Below are 16,447 nucleotides of genomic sequence, written 5' to 3'. Positions count from 1 at the left end.
ATTGGCCCGTTTGTTTGTCATATGTTTACCCCTAAACACCAATAACGCAGCAAGCATGCCATGCTGGAAGAAGCTATCACGTGGGACCCTTTAACTTTAGTTGAAAACGATAGCCTCATTGCAGCTTTAGCAATGCTGGCATTATACTGCCTTGATTTGCAAAAGGAACATTTCTCATAGATTCAGAGAAACCGGGAGTAGCCCAAAAGGAGAAACCCAATGCTGCAGCGTTTTGGCAGTCCACGCTGCCTGCATCAGGGGACTCACAGTTTAAATAGTGTTCCTCCTTCTTAACATACAGACAGCTCATGGCTTCAATCTGAGAAAAGTGATTACAACAATAAGACAAACACTCTCAACAAACAAGACACCTAAGACTCATTGTTCTTTACCTTGCCAGGTACTTCACTCTTCTCATAAATAGCTGTTTGAATATTATTACGTAACTGAGTTGGTGTCGGCATCCTTGCACTATTTATATTTAAAACCCTACCCACCCACCTTATCAATCAGATGCATAACCTAGCTTGGAAGACATAACTGATGTAGCATCGGGTTTCTCCTTTTGGACTATTCCCGGTTTTTCTGAATCTATGAGAAATGTTCCTTTTGTGATTCAAGGCAGTATAATGCTAGTGGCAATGAATGATTAAAAAAGACTTTGGACAGACTACAAGCCAGATTTTTCCTGCTACATATGGATTTATTTCTCAATCTGGACTGATGACGGTGGAGCATCTTGAGAAATTTTATTGATGCATTAATCCTTTTCACTTTGTTTGAAATATCTACAATATCTACAAAAAGACTGTACATATGATTGGGCTGATGAGATTATACACCTTTTATATACTTGTGTTGTGAGTCATTTTCAAAGGGCAATTTACAGCTAACAACAGTGATTTAGGATGTTATTTTTGTAATTTTTTTCTCTAATTAGTTTCATTCCTTTGTCTTTTTCTTGTTTATGTGTTTTTTCTTTTTCTCTTTGTGTGGATAATTGTGTGGGTCTGGTACCTTTTAGATTGGGGTTTATTATAAATAGGAAGTTGCAGAAGGGTGATGTTATAGGTTGGCTGAACAATATAAATACATTTTTTTCTATGCTATATTTTCATGGTGGCGTCCATTTAGAAATAAAAGTGCTTTTGGTTGATTTTGAGCACGGTTCTGTTTTTAGGTGTCTTGGATATTTGATCTCTAGAACAGGTCTGGCGGTGTTTATTTTTTGTCTTAGGAAACCTAAACTAGAACCAGAAAGGAAAGTTTAAAGTTAATTGTTATTAACAGTGTTGTTCAGATTGCCAGAGGAAGAGTGTCATTAGCCATCCCATGGTTTCTCCAGGCCTGTACATCTCTCGTTTTCAGATATGTTGACTCACAATAGGTAGACTGAGGTAAGTATATTTATATAAATCTTTATCTTCTTTTATAATTGTAATGCTGTTTGTGTTTACTGATATTTGTTGTAATACTATTTGTCTTTGCTGATTTTTACCATATTTTACAGTATTTAGTAAACCAAGTATTTGCTTTTATAAATCTGTGTTGTATGTTGTATGATGTAATGTAGTTTTTCATATTTTCAATGTAAGATATTATTTCTGGGCATGACCACTGTAAAATAGAAGAATAAAAATAAAAGAAAATGCCCGATTTCCTGCAGTTTTTGGTTGAATGTAAACGGATGTGATATGTAAAATCGAACATCGGTATAGAAAAATAAATAAATAAATATTTTCACATAAGCTGTAATCAGTGTTAGTATGTTTTTATGATCCAGACTACAAGGCAAAAACTACCATTCTCACAACCCACTACAACTGCCTACCTTAGCAATATTCAATTACACATACAGGGCTGTAGACTGCCTTCCCCCTCTGGACAGTGCACACTCCTTTCCTCTGGTTTGCTTAGGACAGATTTACAGGAGCTGCCTCTCCTGAAGTCACGGGGGCCTCCTGAACCTAGCTGGGCTTACACTCTTATGCTCCCCAGCTGGTCCTGCTTTCAGGCCTCTCTTCTGTCCCACAGGGTCCCACCCACAAAGCTCTCCTCCCTCTGTAGGATTTAAGGTAGACCAGGTCTCTAGCCTGGTCCTGCACATATAAACAAGGGAGAAAATGGGGTCACTTTGCTACATAGCAATATATATTTATTTAGCATCATTATTGCAAACAATAAGTTACTTGGTTACAAACTCCTTGATCCAAATAACTTATAACCTTAGGGGTGAATTTTCAAAACTTTGTGCGCATAAAAATTAGCATATACAAATTTAAGAAGCATCTACTCTCATATTTCATAAAGTTGAAAATATGCATGTATTTTCATTTTTGTGAACTCATATATGCATGTAAAAAAGGGGGCGGTCTAGGAGTGTTCTGGGGAGGGGCCAACATGTGGATAAGTTGATATTTTAAAAAACACACATGTACATATGCCAACTTACTCGCATATTTTTACACCTGCTAATTGTCTAGTATAAGTAATACTAAAAATGTTTGTTGTGCAGTACTGACTGGGTGGGAAGTCTGGGTGAACTGCAGGGGCTGGAGGAGTTTCAGGCTGAAAAACCAGAAAGGTCTCGATGACCTGGAGAAGGATTGAGTGAACTGATTGTCTAATTGGTAAATTTCGTTTACATGCTTATGTTTTAAAATTGGCTGTCTTAAGTGAGTATGTCCTACTTTATTTTCATGCATAAAATATATGCACATATATTTTAAAATGGGTAGAAAAGTACATGGGTTCAATGCATTGCATGTATTTGCACATAAGCCTACATATACTCGTATGTTGCAGGATAGCGATATGAAAATTTTATTAAAAATGTGTAAATCATATGCAAGGGTTATAAAATACTTGCGTATATTTGTTCATGGCCATATATGTGTGTATATGCTGCTGTGCACATTTGTTTGAAAGTTATCTTCCCTGTCTCAGTATATGATGGCTGAATGAATTACTAAAGGTCACACCACAAAAGAGGGCTTCTCACACCTGTCCTAGCGACGCAAAGTCAATTGAGTTTTCAGGATATTCTTAATGAATATACACAAAATAAACATATATAATTGGAGACCCAGTGTACACAAATTTATCTCATCCATATTCATTGTGAATATCCTGAACACCAGGACTGGCTGTGGGATCACCAGAACTGGCTAAGAAGCCCTGCTGTAAGAGACGGATGAAACTGTTGTCTTCATGTGTAAAACTTCTGTACTCTAACCACTATACTACATTCCCAGTTTCATGAATAAGCTGCACTTCTAAAAGAAACATGTCATTACCAATTTAAAGATCTAACAGATCAGTTTGACAAAGCCTTGATATTAAGAGAATAATTTTCAGTCAGTGTAAAGTTTGTGAATGCTTTTCACCCCAAGACTTTTTACATTTTCAAAGCAAAAAATATGGGGTAGATTTAAAAAGGAGCATGCGCAGCGTACATGTGCGCGTGCTACTTGGCAATCCGATTTTATAACTTGCGCGCGCAGGCGCGTGCAAGTTATAAAATCAGGGGTCGGTGCGTGCAAGAAGTGCACAATTGTGCACCTTGCGCGCGCCGAGCTGCGCTGCCTTCCCCCGTTCCCTTCCCCCTAACCTGACCTTCACACCCTTTCCCCTAACCTTTCCCCCCTAGCCCTACTCTAAACCCCCCCCAAAAATTTTTATTTTACCTTTTGTACCTGCCTCTGGGCAGGCGCAAGTTGTGCACGCCGGCAGCCTGCCGGCATGCAATGCTTCGACACAGCGCCAATGGCCGCTGTGCTGGAGGCCTCTGGTCCCGCCCCGCCCTGCCTCTGCTCTGCCCCTTTTTGCAAGCCCCCCGGACTTAGACGCGTCCCAGGGCTATAGGCCTGGCGCACGTAAGCCTTTTAAAATCCGGCCCTATACGCATACTTTCACTTTGAAAATTATCCCAGAAAAAATACCCACAGACATTTACAACTGCTAATGTGTGTGGGTAGTTTCCCTGGTGGAATTTATATACATATGTTTTCAAAAGTATGTGTATAGGTCCCACTCCTGCCCAGACCCCTGTTCCTGGAATGTCTCTCCCCAATGCATGTAAAAGTATGTGTGTAGGTCCCACTCCTGCCCAGATTCCTGTTCCTGGAATGTCTCTCCCCAATGCATGTAAAAGTATGTGTGTATTGATTGCACAGTTTTCTTAAGGGCAATTTCAGTGGGTAAAGCACTACTTTTCCTGCTTTAAAACAATACAAAATCTAAAAATATCACATTATTAGTTCAATTTATCTAATTTCCTATGTTATTAACAAAACCTAATTTTGAAACCACTGAGGAAATATTAACTGCTAATAGGATATATTTGCTACCTTATTTGTCGATTTTAAAAACGTTATATGTACCAAAATCAGGAGATGCAAATTTTAAAAGGCTGTGACAATGCGCACATCTCCCATTACGCGCAAAAAATTTTTTTCTGCAAAAAGGGGCAAAGCGTGGACATAGCCTGGGCGGGCCGGAACTGCACCATGAAGTCTGCGCATAAGTCATTATGTGCACAAGCGCATAACTTTACTTCCATTATAGACAGCTTGTAAGTTGTAAAATAAAGAAAAATATGGTAGTCAACAGGGTTTTAAGGTTCGGGGTTAATAGGGTAAAAGGGAGGTGAGTTAGCTAGGGGAGTGAGGAAGACCTCTCCTTTACTGGGGCAAACTGGGAAAAATAATTGTGTTGGCGCATGTCTAGTAAAATCTCCCCCCAGTTACACAAGGCGGTATTTACACAATATGAAATTGTACACACATGCACGCATGAATAGCTGATTTTAAAATGCGCATATATGCATGTATGTTTTAAAAACGCTACATCCATGTGCACACGCCAGCAAACACGTGCACGTGCCAGCAAACACGTGCACATGTGCACCCACACGCAGCTGTTAAAATTTACTTCTTAGTTTAGCCAATTTTAATTATTGTTTTAAGTGCAGCTCAGGTTTTGCAATGTTTATCATTCATTGTGAAGTTACTCTATTAATCACTGACTAGTGCTGACTAAACATGAAAATGAAAAAAAACATTTTTTTTAATACATCACATGGTTAGGATACTCATCCTTAAAAAGGCAGTAAGAGTATATTTGTTTATTGGCACTCTTTACATTACATGATGACATGTCTGAGTTGTGCTGTAGTAATTTTAAACCAACAGTTTATATCTGGGGTGGCCAACTCTGGCTCAAGAGCCACAAACAGGCCTAGTTTTCAGTATATTCGCAATGATTATGTATGAGATAGATTTGCATACACTGCCTCCGTTGTATGCAAATCTATCTCATGCATATTCGTTATGGAAATCCTGAAAACCAGGCCTGTTTGTGGTTCTTGAAGAGCAGAATTGGCCACTGGTCTATACTGTCATTACCAAAAATAGAGTCCAAATAATCAGAAAGGTTGAAACTGAATTACATTAACCCGAAAGAAACCAATCCTTGTGCTGGCTATAAGATATACAATGATGCTGTCATACTTGGAGGTGCACGTGAAAAATCTTTGTCCCTAACTCCACATTCTAATCATAGGCACCATAAATCGTTACTGTGTATGAATATTTTTTTATACTGATTTTTACTTGCAATAAAATTTGGCACCAAAGTATAAAAACCTTAAGACTTATCTTAAACTGGTTGGAGAACTTATTCAAGTCTTATACTGTTTCTTGCATCTTATTCATATCCTGTCCCGACATGGATCAGTTTCGAAGGAAAACTTTCTGCATCAGGGAGACACCACACCAACTATCGGCTCACGGACATGCTGCCTTCGCTGAAACATCAGAGTAAACAGTGTGTTATTGCCTCCCAGATTTCTCAGAAATCTGGCGGTTCCAGACATCTCGGTTGTAAGCAGTACATCTAACTGGTTTTCTCCCAGGATCCCTGTGGTTATGTAGACAAAGAAGGGGCAGTGGTTATACAAAACCACCAACAATATTGTTTAGGAGCTCTTGGCAATTTAAAACGTTTCGTATTATGCATTACCTTGCAATCCCACAGCAGATATACGGTAAGAAATAGATGGCATTATCAAGCAATTCAAAGCATGTTTAACACAAAGAGAAATTTGTTCTTTGCCTCCTGAACATGTAGAGACCCCAATTTTTTACACAGTTCCCAAAATTCACAAATCCCATATTACTTCCCTGGATAGACCAATCGTATCATTGTTTGGTACAATTTTGAACCATTATCAAAATTTGTTAATGTCTTTCTCCAGTCAGCTGTTAAGAAGATTAATTTATACATACAAGATTCATCTCACATGCTCAGGATCCTCAGTTTTATTCTGAATCTCACGGAGGACATGTTATTGGTGACACTTGATATTGAGGCGATATATACAAACATTCCTCAAGACACAGCATTAAGCATAATATACGGCATTTTACAGAAGAGATCACAATCTTGCAAGATCCCGGTATAGGATTTAGCACATATAGCTTTATATAAAAATTGTTTTCATTTTTCTACTCGGTTTTATATGCAGGTCCATGGTACAGCCATGGTGGCTGCTGTGGCACCTAGCATCATTAACTTATGTGTCGAGGTTTGAGGAAACTTTATTATATCCAGTGAATTGGTTTAAAAATGTCACACATTGGCACAGATATATAGATGATGTATTTTTTGTTTGAAGGACTTCAGAGCAATTATTAAATACATTTTTGATTTGGTTTAACCTCCTGGATTCAAATCTTAAATTTACCATGACTTACCATCGGCATCTGATCGCCTATTTGGACATATGGATTCTTAAGGAAGGGCCATCTATAATCAATACTATATATCAGAAAAGTATGGACTGTAATAACTTGTTATACTAGGACGATTACCATCTGTAAAAACTGAATTCAAGATTTTCCTGTTGGTCAATACTTAAGAATCAGGTGACTAGTGTTCTACAACTGACAATTTTAAAACTCAAGCTTAATTACTGACTCAGTACTTTTGAGCATGTGGATATTCGACCAGGGTATTAAAGAAAGCTTTTTGGCAGACCTTATTTGCTAATCACAAATTATTACTTCAGTATGTTCAACCAAAAGTGGTATTAATTTGACCTGTGTACTTCGATGTTCTCATAAGTCAGCAGCTATAGCTGCAGTGATTCTCAAATATTGGCATATATTATATTACGACATTTTATTTGAGAGAGCCCTAATAGCATATACATAGGGCGTAATATTCAGGATCTAATCGTTAGGGCAGATATAGCCTATCCAGTGACAACTGGGGCATCAACAACATGGACAGTGAGTTTTGTGATTCTTCCATCTGTGATTTACAAAGGTGCCACCCAAGGACTAATGTTACTTTTACTTGGCAATACAATACTGACTGTAATTCAATCCATGTCATATATGTGATACAATGCCCATATAGTTTGATCAGCATGGGTAGGAAGAAATAATCTAAAAGGATTAGGTTAAGAGAGCAGTGCAGTTGTTTAAGAACACCTCTAGTCCAATACTGCACTGTGTCATAACACACTTTAGAGAAACATAGAGACATGATGGCAGAAAAAGACCATAGGACCCATCTAGTCTGTCCATCTTTCCAATTAATTTAACATTATTATTCCTATTTCTTCTTTAGAAATGCCCTGTATTTATCCCATGCTTTCTTGAAGTCAAATACTCTTTCTGTCTCCATCACCTCCACTAGGAGGCTGTTCCATGCATCCACTACTCTCTCTGTAAGGAACTATTTCCTAAGATTACTTCTGATTCTACCCCTTTTTCAAACTCATTGCATGTCACCTCTTTCTAGAGCTTCCTTTCTGATGAAAGAGGCTCACCTCCTGTGAATGGAGTTCTTTGAGATATTTGAATATCTCTATCATATCTCCCCTATCTTGTCTTTTCTCCAGGGTGTACATGTTTAGATCTTTAAGTCTATCCCCATATGCTTTAGAACAAAGATCACTAATCATTTTAATAGCCAACCTCTGGACCAACTCCAGCTTGGTTTAAATCCTTTTGAAGGTGCAGTCTCCAGAACTGCATACAGTATTGTAGGGTAAACGCCAGTGACCCTAAACAGGATGTGCATCATGAACTTTTGAGGCCTACTGCTCAGCACACAGACTGAGTAAAAGGTGCAGGCCTAAAGCAATACAGACATGGAATTTGCAGCCATATGATGTTTTTGGCAACTATATGTGAGAATGCTTTTCACACAGAGGAGAAAAGACTGTTTGTTTCTTCATATCAGAGAGCTGTCATCTTGTCATCACCTCCCAAATGAGAGGAGAACCTTGGACAAGAACTGAGAACATATCCATGATAAAACTTTGTATCCAGCCTGAAACCAGCTATGAAATGGGTACTATTCTAACACATGTTTTGCTAATGGACTCTAATAAGCGTATGAGAATATTCTTAAGCATCGGGACCTAGATAAAATCATTTGTATCACACCAATCCTGTGTCTATAGGAGGTGGTAATATCCAATCCGAATCAACATTTGACCCTTATGGAACTGAATATTCAAGAGAGACTCTAAATTACCCAGATGGACTTTGACATCTGATATTATCTAAACTGGGGACATTATCTGAAAGAGCCTTTGCTAGAGGCTTTCCCCGTGGCTTTTCCATGGATTTCCCAAGCTCTGCCAAGAAAGCTTTGTTAACAGAATTTTAACTGCTGCAGTAAATCTGCAAGCTAAACTGAGTTTCAGGTACTCAGTATAGTCTGCTCTGTAATTTGAGAAGCAGCTGTTCCTTCCACCACCTCTTGAAAGACTCTTGGCCAATTAGTATGCTGTATCCCTTTTCTGCCATCATACCTCATAGTGTCGTCTGTGAGAATTTTTGGGTTTTATCTGTCATTTACCACAAGGGGCTTCACTGGATTAAACCTTGTTGTCGAGACAGCATCCTGTTACAGGAATGACCATAGACTTGTGCAGTACTACGGAGGATGAAAACATTGGCTTAAATTACCTTTCAAATTGGTTAGTTTGGCAATTGCCTAATTTCTAAGTGTACAGCTGAGTTTAGATAACGCTTATATGTTCTGATTATCTTTTAAATGACAGTGCTTGCGCTGTAAAACTATATCAAAAGTAAAACTGTAAAAAAACAAAGAAATAATTGTTCTGTATTAAACCTTGTTTTTTCTTATGCTGCTAATAAATTAATTGACTACGTCACAAAAGTGTCTGTGTCTTCTTCCTAAAGCTAATGAATTCGTAACATAGTGTTAAATCTGATATTTTATTGTAAGGTTATCCACACTAGATCTTCCTATAGTATTTTATTTATTTATTTATTTATTTATTTATTTATTTGTTTGTTTGTTTTGTTATACCGAGTTTCATGACTAGCATCACATCAACCCGGTTTACAGTTAACAATGTGTGTAGGGCAGAGAGTAACGTAATAAACAATATTTTAAATACAATTAAGCTATGGAATTTGTTGCCAGAGGATGTGGTTAGGGCAGATAGTGTAGCTGGGTTTAAAAAAAAGATTGGATATGTTCTTAAGTCCATTAACTGCTATTAATCAAGTTGACTTAGGAAACAGCCTTTGGCATTAGTAGCATAGGATCTACTTAATGTTTTGGGTACTTGCCAAGTACTTGTAACCTAGAATGGCCACTGTTGGAAACAGGATGCTGGGCTTGATGGACCCTTGATCTGACCCAGTATGGCAACTTCTTATGAGTTTTTACCAGGGACCTATACAGGGGCAATATCACCTCCCTTTTTCTGCTGATCATTCCTCTCCCTCTGCAGCCAAGCATCTTTCTGGTTTTTGTTGTTGCTTTATCCACCTGTTTGGCCACCTTAAGATCATCAGATGTAATCACATCCAGATCCTACTCCTCTTTTGTGCTTAGAAGAATTTCACCTTCAATACTGTACCTCTTCCTTGGGTGATTTTGTAACCTAAATACATTACTCTGCATTTTTTAACAGTACATTTTAGCTGCCAGCCTCGAGTTTTGCAAGATCCTGCCACATGTTTTCCACACCTTCCTGGCTGTCTTCACTGTTGCAGATTTTGGTATCATCGGCAAAAAGACTAACCTTTCCTGACAATCCTTTCGCTATAGCATTCATGAAAACGTTGAAAAGAACCAGTCCCAGGACTGATCCTTAATGCGCACCAGTAGTAACAGCTCTCTCCTCAGAGTAAACTCCATTTACCCTATATCCTTTATCGCCTCCCACTCAGCCAGTTTCAAACTCAATCAGTCTGATAGCTGATGTAGTGTCTCCCTGAAGCAGAAAGTTTTTCTTCGAAACATGATCCATGTTGGGATGGGATATGAATAAGATGCAAAATACAATACAAGACTTGAATAAGTACTCCAGCCAGTTTAAGATAAATCTTCAGGTTTTTATATTTTCATGCCAAAATTTATTGCAAGTAAAATAAATTGTTACACAATAGCAATTTCTAAGCCTATGATTAGAGTGTGGAGTTATGAACAAAGATTTTTCACATGTGCTTCCTCTACATATGATGGCACCATTATAGTATCATATATATTATAGCTAGCACAAGAATTGGTTTCTTTTGGGTCACCATATTAATGATCAACAGTAATCTATCAGGGAAAATATCAGGTCATATATTAGTCTCAAGAACTATTTTACTTCAAAGATAAAGAAAGGACTTTGACCAGCATGCTAAAAGAAATACAGCTTTCTGAACTAGGTCTACTATTATGCACCATGCTACACTCAGGCTCCTCACTCATACTGTTGAGCAGGTGGGGCTAAAAAGAGAACGGTAACAGAAATGCTAAGTCTCGTCACCTCTTACCAACAAACGACAGAAATGTGGAAGAGTGTTGCGGTTCCCTACTCCTTTTCAAATAAATTAGGGGTGAACAACTCTGATCCTTGAGGGCTCCTACCTTACTGGATTTTTTTGATAACCCTAATGAATATGCATGAAATAGATTTGCATTGAGGCAGTGTGTATGCAAATCTCTCTTCTGCTCATTTATTATGGATCTCCTGAAAAATTGACTGGTTAGGGGAACCTTGAGGACCAGAGCTGCCCACCCTTGGGCTAAAGAAAGATTACTTAGGGAAATGGTGATTCTCATCCTACACAGTTGATCCCTGTGAAAGAGTGGATTCTGCCACAGCAATCCTCCATGTCTGGGAGCCAGAGTACAGGCCTCCTGAAATAACCAACCCACAGCTGTAATTCTTCAGGAATAGAACAAGAAGTCAGTACTGGCCCTACTGGAAAAGCTGCCATTACCATCACAATTGTTCAAGGCAGAGACTGCTTATGCAATCTTTTAATGTCTAGAGTTCAAGAGAAATTGAGCCTCACTGGAAGAGCTGATCCATCACAGCAATTCTGGTCTTGCATGATTAATTTTTCTAAGCTAGATCAATAAATAAAGTGCAACTTGCTAATCATTTTAAAATAATTATGCATTTCTTAAATTAATATTAAATAAAACACAGTAAAATATAAACTGCCCTAATAGGAAGAAATCTCTACGAAGAACATACTGATAGGGTCAGATTTCTAATGTATATTTTGCTTACAAAGATAAATATCTGCTTTACAAATGATCAATTACTCCCCAGAAAAATAATCAACTGAATCATCAACACAAAACGTTTCAAGTACTCAAAATGCACCAATAGTTAATTTTAAAATAAAATCTTAAAAAAGAAAGAACCTTCTCCCAGAACAAAAACAAACTTCATAGGTGAATTTCAGTTCAAAGTAACTAATTCAAAACCATTTTTGTTAAACTACACTAACAGAAATTCCAACACATATATTTTTAACATAAAAATTGAAACTAAAAGCTGTGCAGTTAAAATCTGTGTAAATAAACATTTTGAAAAATAAATCCCATATGACATACAAAGCTTCCAGCTTTTTCTAGTTTTCTCATTGATGGCTTAAAGATGGCTGTTGGGTTGGTCCGGGCTGTTGTGCCCTCTGGTAGATCTGGATTCAGAGCCCCCATTCACCGGGGCTAGTACACTCAGGCCCAGGGAGGGAGGAAAGTCAACTGCCATTCACTTATGGCCCCTGTCTCCAACAAGAAGCTCTGTGGGAGGCTGCATCTCTGTATCTCCAACTGCCTGACCTGTGAGGTTAAGCTGAACAATGAAAACTAAAAAAGGATGAACTTTGGAAATGGGGCAGCAAATTATTTCCTTAATTATCTGCATGATCTGGGTTTTCTCTAGTTGTTCAGTGTCTAACTCATAAGGGTGGCCATAATTTGAATTTAGTTTTAGATCACAGATAGATTTGGTAGTGCCAAATTCCTTATATCTGGTTCCAGTGTATTGGTCAGATCACTCTTTGATTTTATTTACACTTAGTGGACATGTTAAAAAGGTCCTTAATGCTCTTGAGAATTTCTTTTTCTAGGAATTTTTAAAAATCTTCCTAGCCTGGCTGAAGTCATCTCAGATATTTTTGCACCTTGATTGAGAAAATACTTCTCCTAATCAGATACTGGAAAAGTGGGAGGGTTCTCATAGTAATATCTTGGAAAATGTGGTCCTCTTGAAGACTTTCTGTAGGTCTTTTGCTAGGAAAAGCCCTTGCTTCTAAAAGGTCTTCTACTGGCAAAACAACACTGTCAATTAGAATGACATTGGCATAATGATCCCTCACCCGTGGCTTTTGCCCACTGCAAAACTGAGACAGTTCAATAAAGTAGCAATTAGGGAAGCAAAGAAGTGCTAGTTTTCTAAGAGGTAGCAGTGGTAGAAAATAAACTGAGATGGTTATTCAAGTTACTGAATGGTTGTGTTCAATGTCCAGCTTCCTCAATGTCCTTACTTGCGGAAACCTTATCTAGTGATGATTTTGCAGATTTCTTTGAGGAGAAAATTGTCTATTAAAATGGATTTGGTAATGGCTGATAGGCATGTATTGGATGAAGAAATCTTTAATTGGGGATAAAGATACGGGGTTATATATAGAGTCTCTGGATCATCTGGGGGGAGAAGAACTTGGGGAAATTTCAATGATTTTTGTGTTCGTGTTTGGCTTGTTATTTCAAGGTATGAAAGTTTCTGTTTGTTGGATATATTTTCAGCTAAATTTCTTATGAATGAGGGTCTTGCATTATGACCTTTCTTGGTATGCGTTTTGAATTCTAGTCTCACCCAGGGTCATGTTCCATTAGGTGTGAAATGTCCATTCATTTGTCCATTGTGGAACCTCATCTAATTACTGCTCAGTATCCAACCTGTCTTTTGAAAGTAAGGTAGTAGAGATGGTTATATTCTATCAATGTTTAGGGTTTGTAGCAATGATATAGAGGTTGAATCCTGTGCAATCTGGTTTTTGGAACGGCCACTGTACAGAAACCTTGTTTGAATACTATCCAATAAAGTCTCCAATGCAGGCAGATAAGGGTAATGATTCTTTAAAAGTTATGTTAGACTTATCCACTGATGTTGATATTGGACATGAGTTACCTTTCGATTGTTTATTTTCATTGGAACAGCTTGAACCCATTATAAATCTTGAATGATCATATCCAACACGTTATGTGGGGTTCTTCAATTTCATCAGTGAGACAGAAGATATGTGGAGCACCACAGGGGTCAGTCTTCTCCCCTCTACTATTCCCTCTCAATTTAGCCCCATTAGTCAATTTTATTCAGAGTTTTGATACTTGTTGTTATGTTTACAGATGACATCCAGATGACACTGGATCTCGCGGTGCCCTTCCCCCCTCGGCCGATGACGCTGATGCCAGCGTGACCGCATCATCGACCCCGAGGAGGCCTAAAGCACCTGGACGGAGCTACCCAGCGAAGGACCAGCGACCGGTGAGCCACCCAGATGCCTCGCCACCGGAACGCTGATTCCCCACCTCACAGCAACAGCGGACGGATCTTGCGGTGCCCTTCCCCCTCGGCTGATGATGCTGACGCCAGTGTGACCGCGTCATCGACCCCGAGGAGGCCTAAGCACTCGCACCTAGCCATGGGCACTGCGTGCTGGGTGTCGCTCGCCAAAGGGGCATGACCAAGGGGCCTGCCCCTTGGTTTTGTCCCTTAGTTTTTCCCCCTCCTTCATCTCCAGCTGAACATCCTTCCAATCCCCCAAATTCATCATCTCCACTGTCCATCGTCCAGCCTGCCCCAATCTGAACATAGAAGATTTTTAAGAACTCCTGCTCTCACAAAGCCTCATAACCCCTCAGAATGGATCCATATTATGAAATCCCTATCCTAACTCGTAGCAGAAATAATAAAAACAAAAGGGTATCCAAAAGCCAAAGCAGACCACGGACTCTCACCTCAATACCTAATAATCCCAATGCCCACATGACAGCTCTCACTGTGTTGACATTAATCTTACTTAATGCCCAACCTGTAGCAAACAAAATTCCCATACGGGCGGATTTTAAAAGCCCTGCTCGCGTAAATCCGCCTGGATTTACGCGAGCAGGGCCCTTGTGCGCAGCGCGCCTATTTTGCATAGGCCGCCGGCGCACACAGAGCCCCGGGATGCGCGTAAGTCCCGGGGTTTTTTTTTAGGGGGCGTGTCGGGGGCGGGGACGAACCACGCAGCGTTTTGGGGGCGGGACGCGGCGGGCCCGGGGGCAGGCCCGGGGGCGTGGTTTCGGCCCGGGGCGTTCCGGGGGCATGGCCGCGCCCTCCGGAACCGCTCCCGGGTCGGGTCTCGGCGTGCCAGCAGCCCGCTGGCGCGCGTGGATTTACATCTCCCTCCGGGAGGCGTAAATCCATGGATAAAGGTAGGGGGGGGGTTTAGATAGGGCTGGGGGGGTGGGTTAGGTAGGGGAAGGGAGGGGAAGGCGAAAGAAAGTTCCCTCAGAGGCCGCTCCGATTTCGGAGCGGCCTCGGAGGGAACAGAGGCAGGCTGTGCGGCTTGGCACGCGCCGGCTGCCCAAAATCGGCAGCCTTGTGCGGGCCGATCCAGGATTTTATAAGATACGCGCAGCTACGCGCGTATCTTATAAAATCCAGTGTGTACTTTTGTTGGCGCCTGGTGCGCCAACAAAAGTACGCGATCGCGCTTTTTTAAAAAATCTACCCCATACTGCGCAACCTCCTGTTAGACACCAGACCCAAAAAATGCTGCATAACAGAATCCTGGCTCAAAAGCTCGGACGTCGCTTTAACAAATCAACTACCTAAAACACTCTATGACATTTACTCCATTCCAAGGCCTAACAAAAAAGGTGGTGGCCTTCTATTCCTAGCCCTAAAAAATTTTAAATTTAAAATGCACACCATCAATGTTCCACCGCCCCTTGAAATAGAATTTTTCAAGTCAAAGAAATTACAGCTACTACTAATATACGCCCCTCCAGGACACCTGGAACACAACATGTCTCCTCTAATTGAAACCATCACCAACAATGTAAACATGAGCTCCCCTACCATCATCCTGGTGACTTCAACCTGCACCTTGATAAAACTCCCCTCTCACCCACCAGTGAACTCCTACTGGACACCATGACCGCGATTGGATTCAGACAAATAATAAAGACTTGAGAGCAACAGTACACAATAAGCAACCAAATGTCCGATCTCAACAGTGTAAAAATCGCTGTGATCACTTTCAAAGCAGCGATTTTTACACTGTTGAGATCCGGAGTTTATTTCTGGTGAAATTGATGTGCTTTGCACTGCATAGATTGGAGAAATCTTGCATTGCCCATAGCCCATATATACAACACTTTGATGAAGACATAGTACTTATACATGCAAATACCCCTGATGCAGCCCTATTGAAAGACGGCGAAACTCGGCTGGAGTCAGGCTCATTTGCATATATTGGTTTCTACATAATAAATATTTACAAGATCGGACATTTGGTTGCTTATTGTGTACTGTTGCTCTCACGGCTTTATTAAATAATAAAGACTCCCACCCAAAGATCAGGCCATACCCTCGACTTAATGTTTATTAATGAGAAAATCTCCGATAATAAACCACCCACAGCCACCTCAATACCATGGTCAGACCACAAACTAATAAAAATCAAACTATATCTGGACAACAGCTACATGAACGCAAACTATCCCAACAAACAGATTGAATTCAACAAACCATGCTCCATTGACGAAATAACTGAAGCCTTACCTGACGCACTACAATCCCTAAACAAAGTTGACATAAATGCAGCTATAAATACCTGGATCACCATCACCTCAGAGACAGCAAGAAATATATGCCCACTCAGCAAAAAAAAATATCTAACCTCCACAAAACATAAAGCCCCCTGGTACACCCCAGAGTTAAAAAAGATTAAACATATACTAAGAACAGCAGAAAAAAAATGGAGATGAAACCCTACTCCCTACCTCAAAGACAGATACAGAATCATCCTTTTTTTTTTTTTTTTTAAATCTTTATTTGTCAATTTTTTTCAAATTACAAAAGTAATATTTGCAATTACAGAAATCCAAAAGA

At 39.7% G+C, this 16,447-nt stretch overlaps 1 protein-coding gene across 2 annotated transcripts in view; it reads right to left on the bottom strand.

Moving 5' to 3' along the window:
- The window catches only part of RPRD1A (regulation of nuclear pre-mRNA domain containing 1A), a 313,839-nt gene that overhangs the window by 36,031 nt on the left and 261,361 nt on the right, over positions 1 to 16,447 (bottom strand). Inside the window, exon 7 of one of the 2 annotated variants that reach the window (XM_029589844.1) lies at positions 5,302 to 5,806. The exons of the other annotated variant lie outside the window; for it this stretch is intronic. Coding sequence (XP_029445704.1) covers positions 5,759 to 5,806 — 48 coding nt within the window. The 3' untranslated portion in view covers positions 5,302 to 5,758. Of the gene's footprint in view, positions 1 to 5,301; positions 5,807 to 16,447 lie in introns of those variants that run through there. 2 annotated transcript variants of the gene reach the window in all.

This window comes from Rhinatrema bivittatum, chromosome 2, assembly GCF_901001135.1.
Source record: "Rhinatrema bivittatum chromosome 2, aRhiBiv1.1, whole genome shotgun sequence".
In the NCBI taxonomy this organism is placed as follows: Eukaryota; Metazoa; Chordata; class Amphibia; order Gymnophiona; family Rhinatrematidae; genus Rhinatrema; species Rhinatrema bivittatum.
The sequence above is the reverse complement of the archived record's forward strand: the minus strand, read 5'-3'. Positions and strand labels throughout refer to the sequence as shown.